Below are 23,131 nucleotides of genomic sequence, written 5' to 3' on the forward strand. Positions count from 1 at the left end.
AAGCCACCAGGTGAGGGGCTCAGTGGCTTTGAGTGACCCGAAAACCAGCCACCAGCTCATGGTCTGCCCCCCTCCCCCCTGCTTTCTCCTCCTCAGCCGCCCCCCACCTCTCTCCCCCTCCCTGGGTGATGAGGCCACGTTCCTCATAAGGTAGACTCATTCCTGAAGGTCGTGGGTGGATTATTCCCTGATTCTCAGAGCGAGATGTGCCTTCAGGGCCACGTTCCCATGAGAGTGGACCACGGTGCTGGTCTACACGAGAAACCCCAGAAGTGGAGCGAGCTCCCAGGTGAATCCAAACCAATGTCCCGATCACAGAACCGACAGGCAAGCCCTTCAGAGTGTACGCCCTGGAACCTTCACTAAGCCTGACCACTGAGGTGGCAGAAGGTCCCCAGGAAGGGACCTGTGAATGTGTCCACACAGAAGCCTTGTGGAAGGGTGGCAGCTGTGGGCGGTGGTCAGCCAGCCCCTCGGGCATGGGGCACCGGGGCAGGGTCCGGTGTGAGAGGGATGCCGGGGCCCGAAGGGTGTGCCGTCAGCCGGGCCATCACGCCATGTCCCGTTCTGGGGGCGGCGGGGCTCCGTGGGCCGCCTTCAAGCTCCGGCGGCCACATCTCAGAGCAGAGGCTGGGGCACCACTTCCCTCCTCCCCCGCTGAGTCCAAACCCAGCCTGCATTTTGGATATGGAGGCTGGGCCCCAGCACACCAACTGGTTCAAAGAAGCAAACAGTCCTAACAATAGCTGGCTTCAGCCACCCGGGCTCTGGCCAAGAATCATAGCTGGTTGCTGGCGCGGACCCAGCTTGCTTTCCCCTGCACAACAGCCATCACAGACCTGGGCAGAGGCGTCTGGAGGGGACCGGCCACTCCCCTGTCTGCAGCTGAGCTTTGCTGCTTTGATCCTTGGAGGCTGAATGGCTCGTGTCCCCATTCAAGCTGCGTCCTGGCTGAGGGAGGCCACAAGAGAGGATTCCGGCACGTTCTCAGCAGAGAAGGTGTCTTCCGAGGTCCCTTGTGGGGGAGTAGAGAAAAGGAATCCACTTGCCCGTGCTAGAAGGCGACAGTGGGAAGCCGGTGCGTGTGTGGGGAGCCGTGGCCACGCGGGTGAGCCCCGAACTCGCCCCCAGCCCAAAGCTTGGGCCTGCCGTGCCGTGTGCTTGGACGGCCCCCGATCTAGGACAGAAAGGCTAAAGCCTGCCTCCCTGCGGTGCTCCCTCCGGTCCTCCGTTCTAGATGGCGGGGGTGGGCTGTCACTCACAGTGCGGACCCTGCCCGGGGCCAGGGCCGGCATGCTGTTCCCTGAGGGCACGGCCTCGGGGGGAGCTCATGCCCAGAGCCCCGCGGGGAGGGCTCATCCCCTTCTCTGCGTCTCCCTTTCAGGACCAGGCCTAAGGCACGCAAGCAAGGCGTGAGCCCGGCGGACATGTACCGGTGGAAGCTCTCGTCCCACGAGCCCTGCAGCTCCACCTGCACCACAGGTACCGGTCACCTGCAGGGTGGCACCTGCTCAGCCCGCCTCCACGGCGGGGTTGCAGCGGCGGGGCCCCCCCGCCCGCAGGGAGCTGGTCTGGTGATTCCCTGATGGGGCGACGGCACGAGGGGCAGGAGTTGGTGTCCTTGTGTTCCTGGCAGTGTGGGGACCACAGTCAGGCCGGGCCTCCTGGGGGTAAGGCAGGCTGCCCCAAACACTCCCTCATCTTCGTATCATATTTTGTTAGGGCAGACATCCTTTTGGTTAAAAGTAAGACCGATCAAGTTGTGAGGATTTTGCTTTTGTTCGCAGCAACCTAGGAAGGGAAACTCGACCCACGAGGGAATGGGACAGATTCTAGGACCTTGTCAGGGGGAGCAGGTGGGAGGGGAAGAGAGACCCTCCCCCTTGGTGGCCCCTAGACAGACAGACACATGTGGTTAGTTAGTAAACGTTGAGCTGAGATTCAAACCTGTGTCTGTCTGCCCACATGGCCACTGCCGCATTCGGATGCTGGCCACAGCCCCCTGGGACCTGGATTCCCTCCCCTGGGGGCTGCTGTAAGCTCAGACATCAGACCCAGGGCCTGCGCCCATGGGACACATTTAGGGAGACCCCGAGTGCTGCCTCACCCATGCTTAGGACTTCATGTTTGGGTTTGGTCAACACCCGGGGCTGCCGCTTAAAATGTGTGATGCCCTCCCCCCTGCCCCAGCAACCCCCAAATTGGCCCCTGCAATCTCTGGCCAGTGAGGAGGATGGGGTAGGCCACTGGTGGATCCTGGGCAGCTGGTGCACCAGGTTGGGTCACGCACACCTCCTGCAGCCCCGGTTGGCATAGGTGATGCCCGAGGGAGGAGCTGGGGAGGTGGCCCCGCAGGGTTCTGAACACACTGTAGGTCCTTAGGGAGGACCTGTCGGTTAGGGATTTTGGGCCCCTCGTGCTATTGCAAGAGCCTCCTGAGCCGGGTGTGGGGCATGCTGAGTTTGCCCCCAGCTGTTGTGGGGGTCGTGAGACCAGCTTTGCAGGGTGTGCACTGAGCACGGGAGCTGCACCGTCTGGCTGACCCCACCACATGCCCTCGGTAAGTTGCTGAGTCTCTTTGAGCCTCAGTTTTCTCCTGTAAAATGGGATGCGCACCTCTGCCAAGGTGGTTGTGAGGATGGAAGCAAAAGGAGGGGTAAGCTGTCATGGCGAAAGCTCAGCACGTGGGCACGGCCTCTACGCAGCCACCGCCCACCTATCACCAGGCCGCTGGTCTTGGGAGGGAGCCACGGGAGCCACCTCACCAGGCTGGCCCAAGGGGGCTGGGCACGCGGGGAGGGCTGTTGGAGGGTCTGTTTTGCCAGAGGCTGTCTTGGGAGGGCACAGACCGGTTTGCACAGAGTTCCCCAGTCTCCCCGGGACGCTGCAGGTGCTGGAATTGTCCTGAAACATTATGTCTGGGAGCCTCTCCCCCCACCCCCCCGGACACAGTGCTGCCTGGGGAGGTGACGGCGCTGGAGATCATGGTGAGGGGCCTGATGGCTGGCCCTGGGTGGAAGACAGCCCCCCCTGGGGGCAGGGGAGACACAGAGCCACTTCTCCTCGGCCACAGAGTAGCCAGGCAGGGGGACGGGCTGGCTTTGCCTCCTGTGGCCCAAGAGGCACAGCAGGATGAAAGAAGAAAGGAAGCGAGGAAGATCTGGGCTCTGCTCTAGGAAGCGCTCTCCTTTAGCTGAGGCTGTCCAGGAGTGAAATGTATGGCCCCAATAGAGGGTGAGTTCCCCATCACCACGGAGGCACCCAGCTCGGCCGAAATGGCAGAGTCGGGTTCCAGCTGAATGGCCCCCCTGCCACCACCTCCCGCACACGCTATGGAATTCGAAGCTCGTGACTGTGGCCGACTACTCTTGAAATCCCATTCTGTGGCGTGCCGAGGCGAGGCCGGGTGGTGGTGGGGTGACATGCCTTCTGTGGCCCGTGGAGTCCGGGCAGTGTCACGGGCACACAGCAGGGGCCCCTTGGCACCTCCGGGGTGAAGGCTGGCGGTAGCGGGGCCGGCGGGCCCTGAGCCTGGTCCCCTGCCAGTGCAGGACACCAGTCTGTGTTTTATGCGCTCAGGCTCCCTGCTCGCTTTTGCTTAAAGGGAAGGCCCTGTGCGTAAGGAGGTTTGAAAGCACTGTGCTCAAGACTGATGTAATGAAGAAAATTGGTACCTCGATTCTCCCAGCATCCTGGGGGGTCCCCAACTTGGGGACGACCAAGCTGAGGCCTGGAGAGTCTGACAGTGTTCACGAGATGAGGGAGACCCTGAGCTGGGTCTTGAACCCCAGTCGATGAGGGAGACCCTGAGCTGGGTCTTGAACCCCAGTCGATGAGGGAGACCCTGAGCTGGGTCTTGAACCCCGGTCGCTTTTGCTCAAGACCTGCCGTGTTTCCAGTCAAATGGGGAGGTCTGAACGGATAATCAGGCACTTGGCGAGGGTCTGCAAGTCCCCAGCCCTGGACCTCCCTGGGCCCCAGAGCTGGTGTCTCCGAGGCCTGGAACATTCCAAGCAGACCTGGCCAGGAAGGCGGCCTCCCCCTCAGAGAGGGCGAAAGACGACACAGCCCAGTGCTGCAGCCTGGCTCGTCCTTTACGGAAAAAAGAAAAAATCCCCTTGTAGGCTGCTTCCCAGGCTGTTCCGTTCCATCCAGGGCTGGGGCTTGGAGAGGCAGCAGCTCTCAGACACGTGCCGCTGGGAAAGGAGGGCTGGGGCTCCCCATCAATGGGAAGTTGATTTCCGACCGGCAGCTCCTTTGAGGAGGACCCCTTTATCTCCATGATTCAGGGGCTGGGTCCCCCCATCTCTCTCTCCCTCCCTCACACACACACACACACACACACACATCAGCAACAACAAACCTTAACCCCACCTGGCCTTTACTGATGCTAACAAATCTCCCTGAGTCATCCTGCTTCCTCTGTAGGGACCCAACCACCGTTCAGTGAATTTGGCCCTTGTGCCAACTCAGTGCCAGGTGCAGGGGGGCAGGGGCAAAAAGACCAGAGGAGGAGAAGACGGGGGGGGGGGGTCAAAGAACTAACAGTATTGGGTGACGGCAGGCCCTTTACACATTGTCCCCCTGATGGGATTTACGGAGTACTGAGGAGCCAAGGAAGGTAAACACACATAGTAGTGATTAAAGGAAGTTCGAGAGAGTTGGATGAGGATTAAGGTGTGCCATAGGAGGGCAGGGAGAGTCTGAAGGTCAAATATAACACCTGGGGGGAGATAGAAAGGGCTGGGATGGTGAGAGTTTGCAAACATATCCATCCACCCACCAACCTATCCATCCAATCATATCCATCTATTCATATCCATCCATAACTATCCATCCATCTACCCATCCATCCACCCATCCATCCATCCATCCATCCATCTACCCATCCATCCATCCATCTACCCATTCATCCATCCATCCATCCATCCATCTACCCATCCATCCACCCATCCATCCATCCATCCATCCATCCACCCATCCATCCATCCATCCATCCATCCATCCATCCATCCACCCATCCATCCATCCATCCATCCATCCACCCATCCATCCATCCATCCATCCATCCATCCATCTACCCATCCAACCATCCATCTACCCACCCATATCCATCCATCCATCCATGTACACACAACCTGTCTATTCATCCATCATCCATCCATCCATCCATCCATCCACCCACCTATCCATCTACCTACCCACCCTCCCATTTACTCACCTATAGATGGGATAGTTGCTGAAAGAATGAAAATTAGTGACGCCTGGCTGTATGTGCCTCTGTACCCCTATAAGGGCCAAATGAGCCCAGGGTCTGTGGCATATGAAGTGGATGCCCAGTCTGAGCTGGATGGGATAAGGGTGGAGGTGGGGGTGCAGAGAGGGATCAGACCCCGAGACACGGGCAGGGAGAGAGTTCATATCCACAAAGCTGTCCTCACTGGGCTCTGCCACTGTTCTGTAAGCTGGTCACTGTCATTATCCTCGATTTAAACCAGGGAAACTCTGAAAGGTCAGGTGACTTGTCTGTGGTCACATGGCCCATCCGCTGGTCTCCAAGGGATTCGCTTGTGGCTCATGGGCCCTTCCCTTGTCCCGAACCAGGGGTCATGTCGACCTATGCCATGTGCGTCCGCTATGATGGCATCGAGGTGGACGACAGCTACTGTGATGCCCTGACCCGTCCCGAGCCTGTCCAGGAGTTCTGCGCCGGGAGGGAGTGCCAGCCCAGGTACCTGCCACCCAGCGCCCGGGCCGGGGGGCGTGGGGGCACCTGGGGGTCTGCTTTGCCTCTGCCCAGAGGAGCAGCAGGCTTTAGCTAGCATCCTGCTCCCACGACAGGCTTTGTGGGCAGGGGACTGCAGGATGGGCGTATGAAACTGGCCTGCCAGTCCTCTGCCATGTCCCACACTGCCTCACAAATGGTCAGAGACCGAGCCCTAAGTGTGTCCTCTTCCCAGGCACGACCAGACAGGGTCCCCAGAGGAGCCCGAGGCTACGCACCTGTTCTCTTCTGGCTTGCTCCATCCGGGCCCTCTGCTCCCTGCAGATATGCTCCCTTTTGAGAAGTTGGTTATGTGGCCCTGGAGGCCTGCCCTTCCCTCTTGGAGCCCCCGTGGGGGGGCAGCACAGGGCTCTGGGACACTGAAGCATGACCTCGAGTAGGAGAAGGAGGGAGGGCATTTTGGGAAGGAAGGAGCAGCGTGAGCAAGGGAGCAAGGCCAGGACATGGGTCCTGAGAGGCTGGAAAGCCAGGTGGTGTGTGCGGAAGGGAGAACAGGTGGAGGCCACATGGGTTCCTTGGCAGGCTGGCCAAGCTCATGCTCCGGGCACCAGTTTCCGGCACCAGCGGCCACCCCCCAACCTTGGGTGTCTCCCGGGGGGCTCAGGGTCATCTGGGCAACAGCCTCCACCCTGGGCCCTCACCAGCTTCCTCGCTGGCTTCGCCCAGTGTGATTTTGGACACGGTCGGGGGGATTGCGTGGGGTACACGCCGCAGGAAGGAAGGTGGGGTCTCTGAAGGCCGGCCCCTCCCGAGGCAGGTGGGAGACCAGCAGCTGGAGCGAGTGCTCACGCACCTGTGGCGAGGGCTACCAGTTCCGCATCGTGCGCTGCTGGAAGATGCTGTCCCCCGGCTTCGACAGCTCCGTGTACAGTGACCTGTGCGAGGCGGCCGAGGCCGTGCGGCCCGAGGAACGCAAGACATGCCGCAACCCAGCGTGCGGGCCCCAGTGGGAGATGTCCGAGTGGTCCGAGGTGAGCGTGTGCGCAGCCGAGTCTGGCCCGCGGGCTCAGGGTCCGCGTGGTTCGGGGCAGCCCTGACCCCCGCCCCACCTGCTTCCTCGCAGTGCACGGCCAAGTGTGGGGAGCGCAGCGTGGTGACCAGGGACATCCGCTGCTCGGAGGACGAGAAGCTGTGTGACCCCAACACCAGACCCGTGGGGGAGAAAGACTGCACGGGCCCCCCCTGCGACCGCCAGTGGACTGTCTCCGACTGGGGCCCGGTGAGGGCAGGGCCTGGATGGGGCGGTGTGCCTGGGGGTGGGGGCCGCTCTTCCCCTCGCGGCGCCCCAGTCACCCTGTTCGTCTCGAGTGAGGATGTGGGGTTAGAACACCTAGCCAGCCGTTCTCCCTGCTATGATGAGGAAGCCGATCCTTCACCCGAAAGCACGATCCCTTCTCTAGCCCTCCCCTTCTGTCTGTCTGTGTGTCTGTCTCTGTGTCCCTCGTCTGTAAGTCAGACACTCAGCCGCTCACCAGGGTCCCCTCCGCGTGCTGGGGACACAGGTGACCTTTTTAGGTATTTTAGGTGTGCTTTTCTGTGTCTGTTTTTCACCGACTATGGAATATTTCTGTAATTAGAATAGAAAATGTTATTTAAAAAGTGGTTGCCGTGGCAACCGCTCCCTCCCCCACGCTGCCCAGGGAGCCGGTCCTCTCTGGGAAACGGCAGTGGGGGGGGGCGGGGGCGGGGGACGTGGAGAGGGCCCTGCCTCTAACCCCGGCCTCCCTGCTGCAGTGCAGTGGAAGCTGCGGCCAGGGCCGTATGATCCGGCACGTGTACTGCAAGACCAGTGACGGCCGGGTGGTGCCCGAGTCGCAGTGCCAGATGGAGACCAAGCCTCTGGCCATCCATCCCTGTGGGGACAAGAACTGTCCCGCCCACTGGCTGGCCCAGGACTGGGAGCGGGTGAGTGCCCTGAGCCAGCAGCCTGGGAGAGCAAGCGGCCGAGAGCCAAGTGGCCAGAGGGACAGACGGGTCACACGGGGAATTAATTGCACATTACGATGGCACGATTCACTACAAATTAGTTTGAAATAGAAAAAAGGCCCCAAGGGAAGAACACCCCTTAAAACTTGCCAAATCTAAGGAGGCAAATGCTGGACGAGGCACGCTGAATGGGTCATGTTTTCCCTGCCCCTCCCAGTCCCCACTTTCCGGATTTATGGAAAACCAGGGCGGGGGTGGGGGCGGGCACTCAGCTATTTGCTCCCACAACCACCTCGCCTGCCCACTGACCAGCCAGTCACTGACTTGCCCCTCTGGACGAGTCACTCTCGCCAAGTTGCTGCGGGTGGGCCTCTATTAGCCGAGTCCTCTTGGGACAAATTGTCATTAACCATTCTGTTTCAAAACAGATGGTTTTCTGGGCAATTGCTTTTGATCAAATGTGTCTGGGGCCAAATGGTTATCAACCAAGAGTTCTCAGCCGATTTCCCAGGGATGCAAACGTTTTCACCCGGTTGTTAGCGACCAAGCCCTATCACTGCAGTCACACGTGCTATGTTCTGGTCCTCCTGGCCTCTGGCCTCTGACCCAGCCCCATCTGTCCCCTGGCCTCAGTGTAACACCACCTGTGGCCGGGGTGTGAAGAAGAGGCTGGTCTTGTGCATGGAGCTGGCCAACGGGAAGCCACAGACCCGCAGCGGCCCCGAGTGCGGGCTGGCCAAGAAGCCCCCCGAGGAGAGCACCTGCTTCGAGAGACCTTGCTTCAAGTGGTACACCAGCCCGTGGTCAGAGGTGAGCACCCCGCCAGCCCCTCTGCACTCTCGGGCCAGCCCTGAGTTCTGGTCCTGCCATGGTACCTCGCCCCTGCCCCAAGTGCCCCTCACTCACCCCCTCCATGGTCTCCTAGTGTGTCCTTAGCAACAATGCCCCTCTTGGGCCCTGAGGCCCCTCTCCACCTAATGATGTCATCCGCTTTCAAGAGGTGGCAGAAGGGGAGGCCTGGAGCGGTCTTTGAGCATCACCGAGTGGGGGGGGGGTGATAGAGAACAGGAGCCCCAGGGTCAGTGCCGCTGTGGCCAGGCTGTGCCACCTGGAGTTTCCAGAGCCTCTGGCCTCAGTGTCCTCATGGGCCAGCTCTGGACACTATGGGGATGATGCAGGGGTGTCACGGGATGGGGAACCCTGGACACTCGGCTGTGATGTTCTGCAGTATGCCTCAGACGCCATACCCAAGGCTTCCACGGTCTTGGTTGTTAGGATGGTGGAGGCCAAATCCCTAAACCTTAGAGTTCAAGGTGAAGATTTTTAGAGTCTATAAGACAGGGTGAGTCTGGGGATTCCATGAGTGCTTCCCCCTCCCAGAGGGTGAGGGGCCAGGACCTGTGTGCCCCGCTCCCCCCAGGCTCAGGGTTCTCAGTGGAAAGATTTGCGGTGACGCAAATCTTGCCCTAGATGGGACCTCTGCTTCCTACAGCACGCATGCTCATTCAAGAGCAAAAACACGCACATTTATTCCTACTGTGCTGCCCACAAAAGGACCCACCTGGGGAGAAGGAAAGGGGCTGAGGGTGGGGTGGAGGCTTCCAGAGGAGGCGTGGGCAGAGCCAGGCTTTGAAGGGTGAACAGGCGTCCAAGGGCCAGGAGGGTCTAGTGGCTACAGAGAGCAGAGCGAGGCATGTCAGGGGGCCGAGGCTCCTCCCGAGTGGCAGTGCCTGGCTGGGAGGGGAGAGTGGGGGGGGCATCAGGTGGGGCTGGGAGGCTGCTGAAGTTTGCCTGGGGCTCCAGGCCCCCAGGAACCAGCTTCAGAAAATGGGTGCGGCTGTGGGGGGTGCCACAGTGCAGGTCCCGATGCAGGTGCTGTGCTGGGGTTTGGGTGCCAAGCCCTGGAAGGGAGGAAAGCCACAGAGAGGGAGCAGACCCCTCCAACGTCCTGAGAGCGCTGGGGGAGGGGCATCCCTGTATTGCCCTGTTGACGATGGGTGGTGAGGGGTGACCGCCACGGATGGACCACGGTGGGCGTGTGGGCCTCTGGCATCTTGACCCCGCGGCTGCCCCTCCCTGGGATGCGGGCTCAGTAAGAGCTCACTCTCCCAGCTGTCCTCTCTACTCCCCGGGGGCAGAGGGTTCCCTCCGGGGCCACAGCCAGAGGTTCCTCGGGGGACCCACCCATGGTGGGCGGTCCTCTGTGCTCAGTGCCAAGCTGACCTCCTCTTGCCCCCTGCCTGGGCCAACCGCCCAAGCTGGGAGTGGGTGGGTGTCCTCCCTGCTAAGTCTTAATCAGTTACATGGGAGGCTGGGTCCAGGGCTGGGGCCTCCCACCCTTCGCTCCCTCAGGGAATTGAGGGCTCAGGTCCCAGATGTGCCTGGGTGATGTAGGGTCACGCATAGCGGGGGGAGCAAGAGGGGGCCACTGCCTGTCAGATCTTGGCAGGAGGGTGACGGGGCAACTCGGGTCAGCAGATGTCCCTGGTGTTCTGGGTAGCTCAGCGGGGTTTTCCAAGGGGAACATCTGGACGGAGGAGCCTCGGGTGGGAGTGGCCACTTTGGAAGATGGGTTTAATTGGCCCAGGACAAACAGTGTTTTACTGGAGTGGGAAGCCAGCACTCTCCCTCGGCCATGGCCCCGTGTGTCTGGAGTGTTCTGTCTCACGGGCCCCGGGAAAGCTGAAACCAAAGGACCCACCCAGGGACAGTGGGGAGAGGAGGGGCCCACTGCTTCAAGGTGCAAATGGTGAAGCTGAGTGGCCCTGGGTGGCGATGAGCGTCAGGCTTCTTGTCCCCCCCCCACCCCCACTGAGACTCAGCAGCCTGGGGGGAGGGGTGGGAGTCCCTCTTGGCTGGAAGCCCTGTCCTGCCAGGTGTTGGGGGGGGACTTCGGTCATTCTCTCTCTCTCATCAGTGCACCAAGACCTGTGGGGTGGGCGTGCGGATGCGAGATGTGAAATGCTACCAGGGGACAGACATCGTCCGGGGCTGCGACCCGCTGGTGAAGCCCGTCGGCAGGCAGGCCTGTGACCTGCAGCCCTGCCCCACAGAGCCCCCAGGTGAGATGGGGGAGGCCGACAAACGTGCGCAGAGCCAGGGCCTGAGGGGTGAGCAGGTGTCAGTCAAGGGACCGGGAGGATCTAGTGGCTAGGGACACCAAGTCCTGTGGGGGGTCCAAGGCTCCACCCCTCCTCCCCCCACCCGCCCCCGAATGGCTGAGCCTGGCTAGGAGGTGAGGGTGGGCAGGGTGGCAGGTGAGACCTAACTGGGGCTCAGGGCCCCCAGGAGCCATGCCAAGATGGGCATCTGGCTTCAGAAGATGGGGCCAGCTATGGGCAGACACCAGCAATCCAGGATGACTCAGCCTGAATGGGGTACACAGCTCAGGTGCCGGGCACAGGAGGCTGAGCGGTAAGGGCTGATGGAGGGCTTGAGTGCCTGGAGGAGGGGCAGGGTGCTAGGCTCTGTGGGGGCACCAGGGCGGATGATGAGTTGTTTCCCACCTGTTCTGTAGAGGGGACGCCTGTGGGCCTCCTGGCAAGTGAGGTCAAGGACCCCCCGCAACCCTGGGTCTGGGCGTCGCCCTTCCTGCGCACAGATCAAACCACTGGGGGGATATCGGCAGGAAAGGGGCGCCAGAAGAATAGCGCTCGAGGGCCTCAAGCGGGGTGGGAGGCCTGTTGCCGCTGCACCTAGAAATGCGCAGGTAGGGGCCACCTGCCCCCAGGTGCTCTGCTGCCTGGGACCGCCCCCGAGCGGACCAAGCTCCTGCAGTTGGGGAGAGGAGGCAGTGGGGTGGGGGTGGGGGTCCTGTCTTGTTGAGTTTTCACGCCTTGGCCACCTCTGATGCCCGTCCCCCACCCACCGTGTCCCTTCCCCAGATGACAGCTGCCAGGACCAGCCAGGCACCAACTGCGCCCTGGCCATCAAGGTGAACCTCTGCGGCCACTGGTACTACAGCAAGGCGTGCTGCCGCTCCTGCAGACCCCCTCACTCCTAGGCCCTGACGCCGCCCCTCGGAGACCCGAGCACCCCGCTCCTGGGGCCACCCCGCAGCTCCTGGGGCCCCTCCACGGACACCCTTCCCGAGGGCGCCCGGGCTGTGAAGACGAGACACTGAGCCTCTGCTCTCCCCCGGGGAGGGAGAGCCCCCCGACAGAGCCGTCCCTGCCTGGGAAGGTGTTCTTGGAGCTACAAGGACGGTGTGTTTGGGGTTCCCATGCCCCAGCACCCAGCCCGGCCCCCAACCCCACCCAAGGGGCCTGGGAACGTACCCTCTCCCTCCGGGGCTGTGGGGTCGAGGAGGGCCGGGGCAGCCAGGAGATCCAGGTGCCACCTCGGACCCGGATCCTGTTGAGGCGTGCTCCTTCCAGAGGAATCTCGCAACGAGTGTCCACTTGCCTCGTTACACGAAGCTCTCACGCACGGAGGGACCCGCTGCACTTTAGGCCCCGGGAGAGGCACTGTTTCTCACGGCACGCTAGGATACGGTCGTCAGTCAGTACTCCTGTATGTTAATAAAGTGGTCGTATTTATGGTGGTGTCGTGGGTTCCCAGTGGCTCCGGCAGGAGGGGTGGGGTGGCTGTCGGGCTCTGAGAGCCAGGCCATCCAGCTCGCGAGTTCAGGAAGATTTGCTGGGGCCTCGGCCGAGATGCAGAGTCTCCCTGAGGAGGTGACAGTCGGGGGCAAGCAGACAGAGGCGGGGCACCTGCACGGGTGAGGGGGACGGGGGTATCAGGACTCCAACGTTGTACTCAGAACTGAGCCAATCTCACGCCCACTCGCTGGTGTGGAAGCTGGGGATGGCGCGGGGGGTGGAGCGGGAGGGATTGCCTGCCCCGAACCTCCGCACCTCTGGAGAAAAACCCCTGCCTTGGGGTGTGTAGGGAAGGAGGAGGAAATCGGGAGGGCAGGGCAGGCCCCACACTGGGTGCTCGGGAACACCCTCCATCATTACTCTTTCTGGGTCTCGCAGAAGGACTACTTGATCTGGACTTGGGGGGGAAGGGTCACAGGAGGGCTTCCGGGGGGAGGTGATATTTCAGACGGTCCAGCAGCAGGAGTCCTTCTCCTGGATGAAGGGCTGGGGAAGGGCGTGCAGAAGAGGAAGCAGCGAGCACAAAGTCTCCAGGGGAAGGGTGGGGGGGTGTGGAAGATGCTGAAAGCAACTTGCTCTGGCTTCGGTGGAGGGAAGGAGGACCTGGGTGTCCACCCACCTCCAGAAGTGAGACTGCCACAGGGCCCAGGAGGCCACAGGGATTGTCTCCTTTGGTGACAGGTGGCAGGAGGGCAGGTGGCTTCCCTGGGATGTGTGGCCAGCTGCTCCCCAAACCGGGGCCACAGCCAGGTCCACCGCACGGGGCTGCGATGGGGATGGATGTCGAAGGTCACTGAGGCCGTGGTGGGGCTTGCATGAGGTCCCCAGCTCGGTTCCAGGAGAGGTGGGCCACCGCAATCCAGGGATCTGGGTCTCCCTGATGCACCCCTCTGCTGTGCCTTGTTGTCACCCCCTCCTCCCCCTCCCCCTCTCCTCGGCCTTCCTCCCCCATCCTGCTCTCCGACAACACTCACTGTGCCCTTACTGTGTGCCAGGCTCTGCGTCATGGGCTTCCTAAGAGCCCCGTGAAGCGGGCATCGCTATCACCCCACCGTGTTGGTGCTAGCACAGGCCCAGAGACCATCCACCACTGGTCCCAGGTGACTCAGCCTGTCACCTCCACCCCGCTCTCCAGATGCTCGGAGTTTAGGCCAGTGGCTCCCAGCCTTGGCAGATAGACACGACCACCCTGGGAAATACCCTGAGGTGCGGTGTGCTGTGGCTGACGCCCCGGGTGGGAGAGGACAGGCCGCCTCCGCCTGGCACAGGACTGGATGCGGCCCCCTCCCAGACAGTGCCGGGGAGGGGTCTGGGCTGGCCTGGAGTCCCAGGCGGACCGAAGGCGGCGGCGTGGCGGTGGTGCCGGAGACGAGCTTTATTGGCTTTCGCTTTTCTCAGGGAGCACCAGCTCCCTGCAGGTCCCCACAGTGCAGCTGCGGGAGCTCACACGGAGGGGTCCTTATCTCATTTCAAGTGGATCTATGAATCTATACAGAGAATAGAGACCAGAGAAGGAAAGAGGAACCCGGGACAGAGCCGCCCACAGGAAGTGTCACCTCCTGGTGCTCGCCCCCCACCCCAGCCCACCCCCCCAAGCAGATGCACAAAACAAATTCATGGGGTTCCACAAAGGAGGGGAGATTGGCTGCGAGGAAAGTTGGGGATGGATTCCAATAGCATGTCCAAACTGAGGCAGGAGGACAAAGGAAGAAGGAGAAATAATCCAGAAAGCTAAAAATAGTTAAGTCTTCCCCGACTCTTCTCACATCCAGATGACTCCACTCTTTGGGGCTTTCGGCAAGAGGCAGGTGCTCAGGTTGCCCTGAGGCTCAGGGACCCTCAAAGATCTGTTTGGCTTTTAGGAAGATGGCTTGGCTGAGGAGCTTGGCCTGTATCCCTGGCAGACAGGGGCTACCTTACCCTGGGGGCTCCACGGCAGGCCCCAAGAGGGCCGGGGGCTCTGGGGCCCTGCTGCAGAGAAGGAAATGCTCACTGCCTCTGGCTGGGTGGGGGAGCTGCGTTCCCCATGCCCGGGTCCCTGGGTCTGGGGCATTTCCCTGGGGTGGCCATTGGGTATCACTTCCCCAGCCAGAGGGAGGGAGCTGGAGGGTGGGCTCCCAGGGAGACCCTGGCCCTGCTGGGAGCTTGGTGGGGAGTGGGCTCAGTTGGGGTTCCATGGAGCAAGAGCAGGATCATGGGCCTCGCTCCCAGATCCTCCTGAGCCACAGGGGCTGGGGGGGAGAGCTCAGGGGGTGTCTCTCCCGGGGACCAGAGCTTGAAGGGCTCCCGGAGGCTGAGGCCCAGTGGGTAGGAGGGCCTGTCCCAAGTCTCACAGGGAGATAGTGGGTCTTTCTGGTCCTGATCCTTGCTCCGTCTGCCTACCACACCAGAGCTTCAGAAGGGGGCGCGTGTCGTGGTGTGGACACTCCTGAAGCAGGTGGTTGGCACGTGGCCTCTTCCTCCCTCTGTGCCTCCCTCGTTCACCAAAAAGCCAGGTGGGGCTGTGAATGGCGAGGGCCCGGCCAGCCCTGAAACTCATTTGGGCATCTGCAGTGAGGCCAGCCCAAAGAGTGTCTCAGCAGCCTGGCGCTGGAAGCCAGGGGTGCGTGTGTGGGGGGGGGGCGTGGGGGGGACAGCGGCCCCCTTTCCAGGACAGAATACTTGGTCTGCACTTGCTACCGGGCCAGCGGCACCGCAGTCAGCCCTCCTCCTTGAACAGGTGGGAAGGCGGAGGCCCGGGGAGGGGAGGGGACGGGGTCAGGTCCTGCAGCCAGGGAGGGCCACGTTCCCGGGGCCGGGCTGGGGGCCAACGCTCCACGGCAGCTTCACTGAAAGGCAGCCTCCCCGTCAGGAGCCTGGTGTCTCCCGCCCCAGAGCCCTGCCTTGCCCTGCAGCCTGACACCTGGGAACCACCCCTCGCCTGTGCCTGCCTGCCTTCCAGCCCCAGGCCCCACAGCCCCTACCCCCGGCGGCCGTGCGTGTGCTCACAGGGCCTTATCTGTGCCGTAAGCCGCAGAGCTCCCCCATGGGCCCCCGTGGTGACAGGGAGGCGAGGAGGGCTGGGCCGGGCCCTGGTCCTGGCCCGGGGCCAGGCTGATGCGGCCCGGGGACCCCACCATGGTCTGGGGACCCGTCGGGCAGGCGGGGCCGCTCAGACGTCGGTGCTGATGCTGCGGCTCCGGGAGAAGGCCTCCCGCATGGCCGACAGGCGGTTGGGGTTGAGCGCCTGCAGCCCCGCAAAGCTCCCGGGCGGCAGCTCCGCGTCCTCCGGGCTGATGCTCTGGTAGGCCACGCGCTCCCCGCCGTTGCGCACGCCCTCGTCCTCGGGCTCCTGCAGGAAGAAGGCGGGTGGCTCGTAGTGGGAGCAGCTGCGGCAGAGGGTGCGCGCCTGCGGGGTCTTCTGGCTGAAGGAGGTGGAGGCAGCCGGGTAGAGCGCCGGCCCGTCGGTGAGCACGAGGTTCCGGCCGCAGGGCAGCGGGGGCAGGTGCGAGTGCACGGCGAAGTCAGGCTCCTCCTCGTCCCCCTCCGACTCGTCCTTCTTGCAGCAGTAATACTGCAGGCAGAGGGCTGGTGACCCCCGGCTCCCGCCCACGCCCCTCGCGCGCGGTGGCCACACTGTGGGAGCACGCTCAGGCCAGGCCCCCTGCTGAACGCTGCGGGGAGGAACGGGCTGGCTTCATCCCCACTGCAGCGGGAGGCAGGCGCGAGGGTCATCGCCATTTTGCAGGTGGGGAAACTGAGGCACAGAAGGGTCAAGCAGCCCGAAGATGGGCACTGGGCTGTGCTGCCTTGCCCTCCACTTCCGGCTTCCCCTCCCCTCAGGGAGACCTGGAGGGCCCTACAGGGTGGGCAGGGAAGGAAGAGCGCAGGGGCGGGGTGGGGCGAGTAGCACGGCCCAGGTACCCACCCCTTCTTACCCTTACCCACCCCTTACCCTCCCTGAGCCTCGGTGGCCTCCCCTTGCAGGGAGTCTGGGGAGCCCTGGGTGAGGGGAGCCAGGTGGCCACCATCCTGAGCCCCCACAGCTGGGACCCAGGCCAGGGCTGTCTGCTTGCACCTTCTGCAGGACCTGACCCTCCCCCTCTTCCTGGGCCCCAGCCCTCACGAGCGCAGGGGTGGGGGGATCTCTCCTCGCACCCCCCCCCCAGCGCCCCGGGACTACCTGGAGCCGACAGTAGCACAGAACAGCGATGATGCAGAGCAGAATCACAGTCGCCAAGATGCCCCCGGTGATGACCACTGTCCCGGCTGTCATCCGCCCCCTTCTCCATCAACAGCCTGCAAACACACGCCACCAGCTTTACTGCATCATTGCTTCCTTGCTGCAAAAACAAGCCCTTATAGCTTGGAAAGTTGAGGACACTGGCTGAAAGGGGGAGATCAAACACACCCGGGCATGCAGGCGGGAGGCAGGGGCAGGAGGAGACCCAGGCCGGCTCTGCCCCTCCCTCTCCGGGGCCTGGCTTCCACATCTGGAGGGGCTGATGCTAGCGGCACGCCCCAGCCTGGCTCCAGGGGCTCCGAGAAGATTCCGTGAGCACGCACTTCAGCACTCAGCGTAGCACGCTCTCAGGGAATGGCGCCCTTCCAGCCTGGCTCTCCCGAGCTCACGCATTTTTTATAAATTCACCCAAACACAGTCAAGCTGAACATATGGTTTTGTAACCTAACAAGATCATCCTTATTTTTCCATATCATTACATTTCCTTCCGCGACATGATTTCTAGGCATATTCCATTGTATGACATAACTGATCTGTTTTCTTTAAAATTTTTAGCTGGGGTAAAATACATATAACCTGGTCTGCCATCATAACCATATGAAGTGTACCGTTCAGGGGCGTTAAATATGCCACTCTGTTGTACAACCGCTCTCCGGAACTCTGTCACCTTTCAACGACTGAAAACCAATCCTTCTTTGATATTTAGGTTGTTTACATTTAAAAAATATTCAAAGTGGATGTTTTTCAGTAAGCATTCTTGTAGCTAAGCGATTGGAGTCATCTGAGCCATGGCCCACTTCAGTTCCTCTTTGCGGATAAATTCTTAGAACTGGGCTTTCTAGGCCAAAGGACAGGCCCCCTTGTAAACTCTCCATCACGGCACAAGTCACAGAAACAAAAGCAGAACGAACGTGCATCACTGGCTACCGTCTTGTTAGCTGTTCTGTCCGCCCACCCGGGCGCCGATAAACCCATTCCAGAAGCAAAGCGCCCTGCTTGGAGCAGTCGCTGATGCCCGTTCTCACTATGGCCTGGTTCAAGTTACAAAGGTTGGACAACTGGCTTGCAAAGTTCCTGGATGGCTAGCAAGCCTCTCCCACAGGCCAGGAGTCGCTGGCTCCAGCACACCCCGCTCCCATTTGCCATCCCTCTTTTGCAGGGGCGTGGCGTGGCGTGGCGGGGGGGGGCGGCAATTGATATGAAAGGAAATCCCAGAGCATATCAGTTTAGTGCAAAATCTGACAGATGAAGACTTAAAAAAAAAAAAAATACCCAGTCTGTGTTCAGCTTCCTTCCATCAGCTCCAAAATGTCTTTTTACAGTTGGTTTGTTCAAATCAGGATCCAGTTGCGTTTGGCTTTTTTGACTCTAGAACATTCCAGTTCCCTCCAATCTCCTCGCCCACTCCCTGCCCCAGGTTGTTTATCTAAGAAATTGGGTCATTTCTCTGACAGAATTTTCCATGTACTAGAGCTGGCTGGGTCTCCTTGAGTGGCACTGGTCGTGGTCCATCACTGTTTTGTCCTCTAAACTGGCTTCCTATCACATTGCTTCCAGGAGCTGAGACTCTGTTCCTCTCGTCGTCATGTCGAGAATAACAGGTGGGGTTCAGCTGCTGTCAGCCCAGTTCCTCCGGTGGAAGGTTCCTTATTGGCCCTCCACCTAATCGATTTAGCAGCCTTTGGGGACTGCTACTTAGATCCATTACTTCATTAGGGGCTGCAAAGAGTGACATTTCAAACACTATCATCTCTTCTGCATTTCTCAACTCTGATTCTTCTCTAAAGAACTTTCCCTAATACCTACATGGTTATCCTAAAATACAGTCTGCAAGGGGAAGGCCCGGATGCTCACTTCCTTGTCAATTTCCAGAATATGCTGGCTCCCCAAGGGGTGTGTGGTGGTTTCCTAATATCACTTTGATGTCACTGATTTTTATATATTGAATGTACCTTTTGGTGTTCAAATGACCCCATTGGGACTGTGGGTTTGGACGCCCCTCCACGTTCACTCCTGAGTCATTTTGATGGGACCCCCCCCCCACTAATCCTTGATAATATTTGGCTTTCAGGCACAAGATGTCCCAGGTCTTCTTGGCCTTGGGACCCCCACTGTTCCTCTGTGACAGCCTGGGTCTCTTAGTGGGAAGTGGTTGGTAGAGAACATAGTCTGAGCACTAAGGGTGTTAGCTGTTCCTGAGTTTTCATTGGTTCTAGGCTTTTTCAGACACCACAACCAGGGAATATTTTTTTTTTTTAGGAAAAGAAAAATAAAACATGAGTTTATATTGACTTTATTCCTTACTTGTTTTTCCCTATTACATATAATAATTTAAAAATAACATTACCAATATTTTTACTAACACATCCACTGAATGGAATCGGATACTTACTTGTTCCTCTTTTTTGTCCTTACCCCTTAAGGGGTGGATAGTAAAAAAGAAAACTGTCTCAAAGTCACTTGAAATAATTCTTAGGATGGTTTTTCCACCAACTCAATACTCAGACTCATTTATTCCAGTTAGTTCTTACTTTTTTTTTTTAATTGATTTAGTTTTGCCTTTAAATGGTAGAAAACATTTGGTTCCAAAGTCAAAAGCATAAAACCAGGTGCAGAGAGGTCTCCCTTCCCGCCTCTCCCCTGCTCTGCCCCAGAGGGAACAATTTTATTTAGTTCTACGTTTACCTCCCATTGCTTCTTTCTAAAAATAGAAGTGAAGATATAGTTCCTTCCTTCTCTTACTCCAAAATGGCATTCTGTATATACTTTCTGCCCCTTCCCCGTCTCCCCAGGCCGTCTATCACTGCATGGACCATATGCGCCCTGGTCACACTGAACATCCCCAGGGACCCCTGCAGAGCCTGCTGCCCCATAGTGTGGGGAAGCTGAGCTTCCTCAACCAGGCTCTATGGGTGAGCATTTGCATTATTTCCCACTTTAAAAGACTACAGGAATGTGCAACAAATAGCTTTATGGTGTGCACTTTTCTAAAGTTTTTTGATAAACCTTGCCAAAGACTTGCTGGAATCTGGGCCCATTTTTCCCCTTCCAGGAATGTGTGAGAATTGACATGGGATTTTCATTCGGAGACTCAAGATCTGAGCAATTGGTGTGTGGGGAGGGAGGGGCTGGGCCCCTGCCCTCGGGCAGCAGTGTAGGAGGGGTGAGGCGAGGTGGAAGGTGTAGGGGTTCCCCTGCAGACTCTACAGCTGGCTGGGGAGGGGGCCAGGCTGGGCAGGAAGGCCAGCACCCCGTCTACAGATGGCGGGGAGCATGACCATGTACTGACATGAGAGTCTTTCCAGGCAACACTGTGCATCAGAGGCAAGGCTGGGGTGGGAACCCAGACTCTGGACAGACAGATAGATAGACAGAAAGGCAGATCTGGACAGACCCAAAGTGATGAGACAACGAGACACAGACTCACAGACAGCTCCAAATTCAGACAGAGGTGCAGACAGGGCCCAAGTCAGGAACACAACGCAGGCCACACAGACAAAGCAGGAGCCCCGGGGACCCCCACATTCCTGGGCACCCTGCCGGGCAGCTCGACCCGCCTTGGCCCCCGGGGCGGCTGAGGCCAGCTGGCCTGCTGGCCCTGCCAAGGGTGCAGGCCGACCTGGGGCCAGATCCAGGGAGCTGGGTGTGCAGGCGAGGCGGCTGGCGGGGGGATGCTGGGCAGGGGCCAGGCCTGCTGTCCAGATGCATTTCACGCTTTTTGCTGAGGTGAGGCAAAGCACAGCCAACAGCTGCTGGCCTGACTCCCCTGCTCCCTGCCCTCCTGTGGGGCTCCCAGGATGCCACAGCCCACCTCAGCCTTACCCTGAAGCGGCCAGAAAGCGGCAGGGGAATGGACCCCAGGCAGCCCTCCCTAGGGTCCATGGCGCCGTGGGAGGGCAGAGCCGGCACTGGGGCCCTGACTTTGTAGATGAGGAGTCAGGTTCAGAGAAGAGCAGGGCCATTTCCGGCGATCCAGCCAAACCCCAGCACCCCGTCAGGGTGGGCTGATCCGGGAACACCATTCCGGCAAACAGGCCCCATTGCAGCCCAAAGGCATAGAGGCCCCACGGCCCACCACCTGGAATCCAGGGCCTCCCAGGCCCAGAGGGCATTGGCCTCTCCACCATCCTGCCCAGCGCTTGTCACGAGGGACCGCCCCTGGGAGACCCCGCAGGTGTGGTGGTTCCCACGTTTGAAGATGAGCAAACCAAGGTTGGCAGAGGTCCCAGCACCAGTAGTTTTGGGGTCAGGGTGGAGGTCAAACCTGCCATATCATCACATGTTGGGACTGAGCTGAGCCCCTGTTGCCCCCCACCATGCACAGTCCCGCAGCCTGTGGGTTTCAGGGCGCTGGCCGGCCCCTGCTCTCCTCTCCGAGCCTGGCCCTCGGCGGCACGTGTGGATCCCGGCTGCCAGCCCTCTGGCCGTCGCTTGCTGGGGTTGGGGTGGACGTGTGCCCCAGGCTGAGCCAGTCCTCCCCTCTCTCTTAAGAGATGGGCCTGGGACCCAGCCCTGGCCAGTCCCTGCTGGTCACCTGACCTAAGGCAGAGACACGGGTGCTTCCAGCCACGTGTGTGACGGCCCGAGGAGCTGGTCCTGGGAGGGGCGGGGGGGGTGGAGAGTGGAAGGACGCCGGTGCCCAGAGAGAGCCGAGCCGCGGTCCCGACTGGTGGAAGTGCGTGTCCCTCCCCGCATCCGCAGAGTGACTCATTCTGTGACTGTGTCACCTTGCCTGCGTTTCTGCTCTTTATACCCCAAAAGATAATTATGCTCCTACTTCGTCAGTGAGGGAGCTTACTCAGCTTGCAAGAAGTCAAGAGAGGTCGTGCAGGGATTAAGCTCTGCTAGGCAGTTCCGCGCCCCTCGCACCCAGCACCCAGCAGACCCCCTAGAGCCAGCCTGCTTCTCCCTCCGGCTAGTTGCAAGCATGGGGCTGGCTCCGTGCCTCAGTTCTCTGCTGGGTGCGGTGATGAGGACATCAAGGATCCCACTGGCCGGCCGGCGTACTGTGCTCAGATGGCTATTGTTAATACACGTGTCCCTCCCTGGCTCCGCCGCCTCTGGCAGGCCCGGGAGGACGTTGGAGAGTGGCCGTGGTGGCCACAGGGCCCCTCTCCTGCATCTGAGATCCAGGAGGCCCCTTGCTCGGCCTGGCTCTCGGGGCCCCTCCAGCGGCAGGCAGCCTGGTGGCGTGATGGGAAGGGTGCCGGCGCAGGCCAGGCGCCCAGGGCTGTCAGCAGCCACGGCTCCGACACCCCGGCCACGTCCAGCTGGAGCGTCTCAGCCTCGCTCTGCAGATACACGCATGCCGAGGGGCAGCAACGCCCGCGGCGGGCGCCAGTCCCGGGGCCAGGCCCGGCCAGCAGACGCGCACGCGGTTGGCAGTGCTGCTGGTGCCCCGGCCTGACATCAGTCCACAGTTAACTCTGAACACCCCCTCCGAGGGACATGGCTTCCCTCAGCCCCACCCTCCTGCCACCCCTCTGCCCTGGCCCTGCCCACCCCCAGGATCCCTTTCCTCTGCCCTTCCAGGGCCTACACTACCATCGGGGCCAGGAGCATGCTGCATTTTCCTCCAGGAAGCCTTCTTGAACTTCTCTCTCCTGGAAATGCCAGTCCTGGGATGGACAGAGAAGCTGAGGCCAGTGTGAGCAGCCGGTGTGGCTCGTCCACGACCTCACACAGTGAGTTCTCGGAAGAAGCAGCAGCCAGACGCCTGCTTCTCTGACCCTCACACCTGCCATCCTTGCTGGGCCGTTGCCTTTCAGACCTCCTTCCCATGCCTGGGGACTGCCCGGCCAGACACCACGGTGATGAGCCCGAGGGGCCCTCGTCCTGCCCAAGATGGGGGGGCAGGTGAGGAAAGTCCTGCCATACACTTGCTGGTCACCCTGGGTCAGAGGCCTCTCCCTGGGCCTCAGTTTCCTTATTCCGTAATATGGGTATGGCAGGGTTTAGACACCCATTCCGGCAGCTCCAGACGTGAAACATCTACGTTGGTATCTTTAACCAGCCCAGCCTGCCAGGGGCTGGGGTGATGGAGATGCAGGAAAGAGTTTGAGGATTGCAGAGGTAAAACAGTGCCAGCCACAGGTCCAGGCCATAGATCGAGATGGCGTCCCCCAGGGCGGACCGAGGAGCTGCAGACAATGCTGGGTGCACACTTCCCCGGGAGCCTGGAGGGAACCGGGCCGGCCTGGTGGCCCCTGGACACTTGTGTCCCGAGCATGACTATGCTGAGTGCCCAAGAGACTAACGGAGGGCTTTGGGGGGCAGGGCTGGAGACAGGCGGTCTGCACTGGGGGGACCCCAGGGGCCTCCCTGGAAGGAGGGACTGGCTGGGCTGGCGGAGGAAGGGGACGGCTGTGGGAGGAGGGACAGTAAAGCAAAGGTTGGGAGGCAGAGAGGTGCTGGCAGACGCAGTGACAGCCTGGTGGAGGTTCCTCCTGGGCTCTCCCTAAAGTCTTCACCGCCCTGCCAGCCAAGACGTTTTGGCGGGGATCGTGCTGAATTGTTAATCTGCCCCCTGGGACCATAAATGGTTTTAAAGCTTTATAAACGGCTTTGCTTCCCTGTCCCCACCCTCGGTTTTTACAG

At 60.5% G+C, this 23,131-nt stretch overlaps 2 protein-coding genes across 2 annotated transcripts in view; one reads left to right on the forward strand and one right to left on the reverse strand.

The window, feature by feature from the left end:
* Positions 1-12,200, forward strand: part of ADAMTSL2 (ADAMTS like 2) — a 32,126-nt gene extending 19,926 nt beyond the window's left edge. Inside the window, exons 11-18 of the mRNA XM_028093427.2 lie at positions 1,385-1,482; positions 5,605-5,731; positions 6,543-6,756; positions 6,849-7,004; positions 7,520-7,690; positions 8,345-8,521; positions 10,629-10,773; positions 11,596-12,200. Of these exons, the coding sequence (XP_027949228.2) occupies positions 1,385-1,482; positions 5,605-5,731; positions 6,543-6,756; positions 6,849-7,004; positions 7,520-7,690; positions 8,345-8,521; positions 10,629-10,773; positions 11,596-11,714 (1,207 nt within the window). The 3' untranslated portion in view covers positions 11,715-12,200. The remainder of the gene's footprint in view (positions 1-1,384; positions 1,483-5,604; positions 5,732-6,542; positions 6,757-6,848; positions 7,005-7,519; positions 7,691-8,344; positions 8,522-10,628; positions 10,774-11,595) is intronic.
* A 3,263-nt stretch (positions 12,201-15,463) lies between these two features.
* Positions 15,464-16,567, reverse strand: FAM163B (family with sequence similarity 163 member B). Its single transcript, XM_028093398.1, has 2 exons — positions 16,475-16,567; positions 15,464-15,865 (listed from the first exon to the last, which is right to left on the reverse strand). The coding sequence occupies exons 1-2, from the start codon at positions 16,565-16,567 to the stop codon at positions 15,464-15,466; spliced, it is 495 nt and encodes a 164-aa protein (XP_027949199.1).
* Between the last annotated feature and the right edge of the window lie 6,564 nt (positions 16,568-23,131).

The sequence above is a fragment of the Eumetopias jubatus genome, unplaced genomic scaffold (genome assembly GCF_037043125.1).
Source record: "Eumetopias jubatus isolate StellerSeaLion01/CBP00866 unplaced genomic scaffold, mEumJub1_p1.0 scaffold_15, whole genome shotgun sequence".
Taxonomy (NCBI): Eukaryota; Metazoa; Chordata; class Mammalia; order Carnivora; family Otariidae; genus Eumetopias; species Eumetopias jubatus.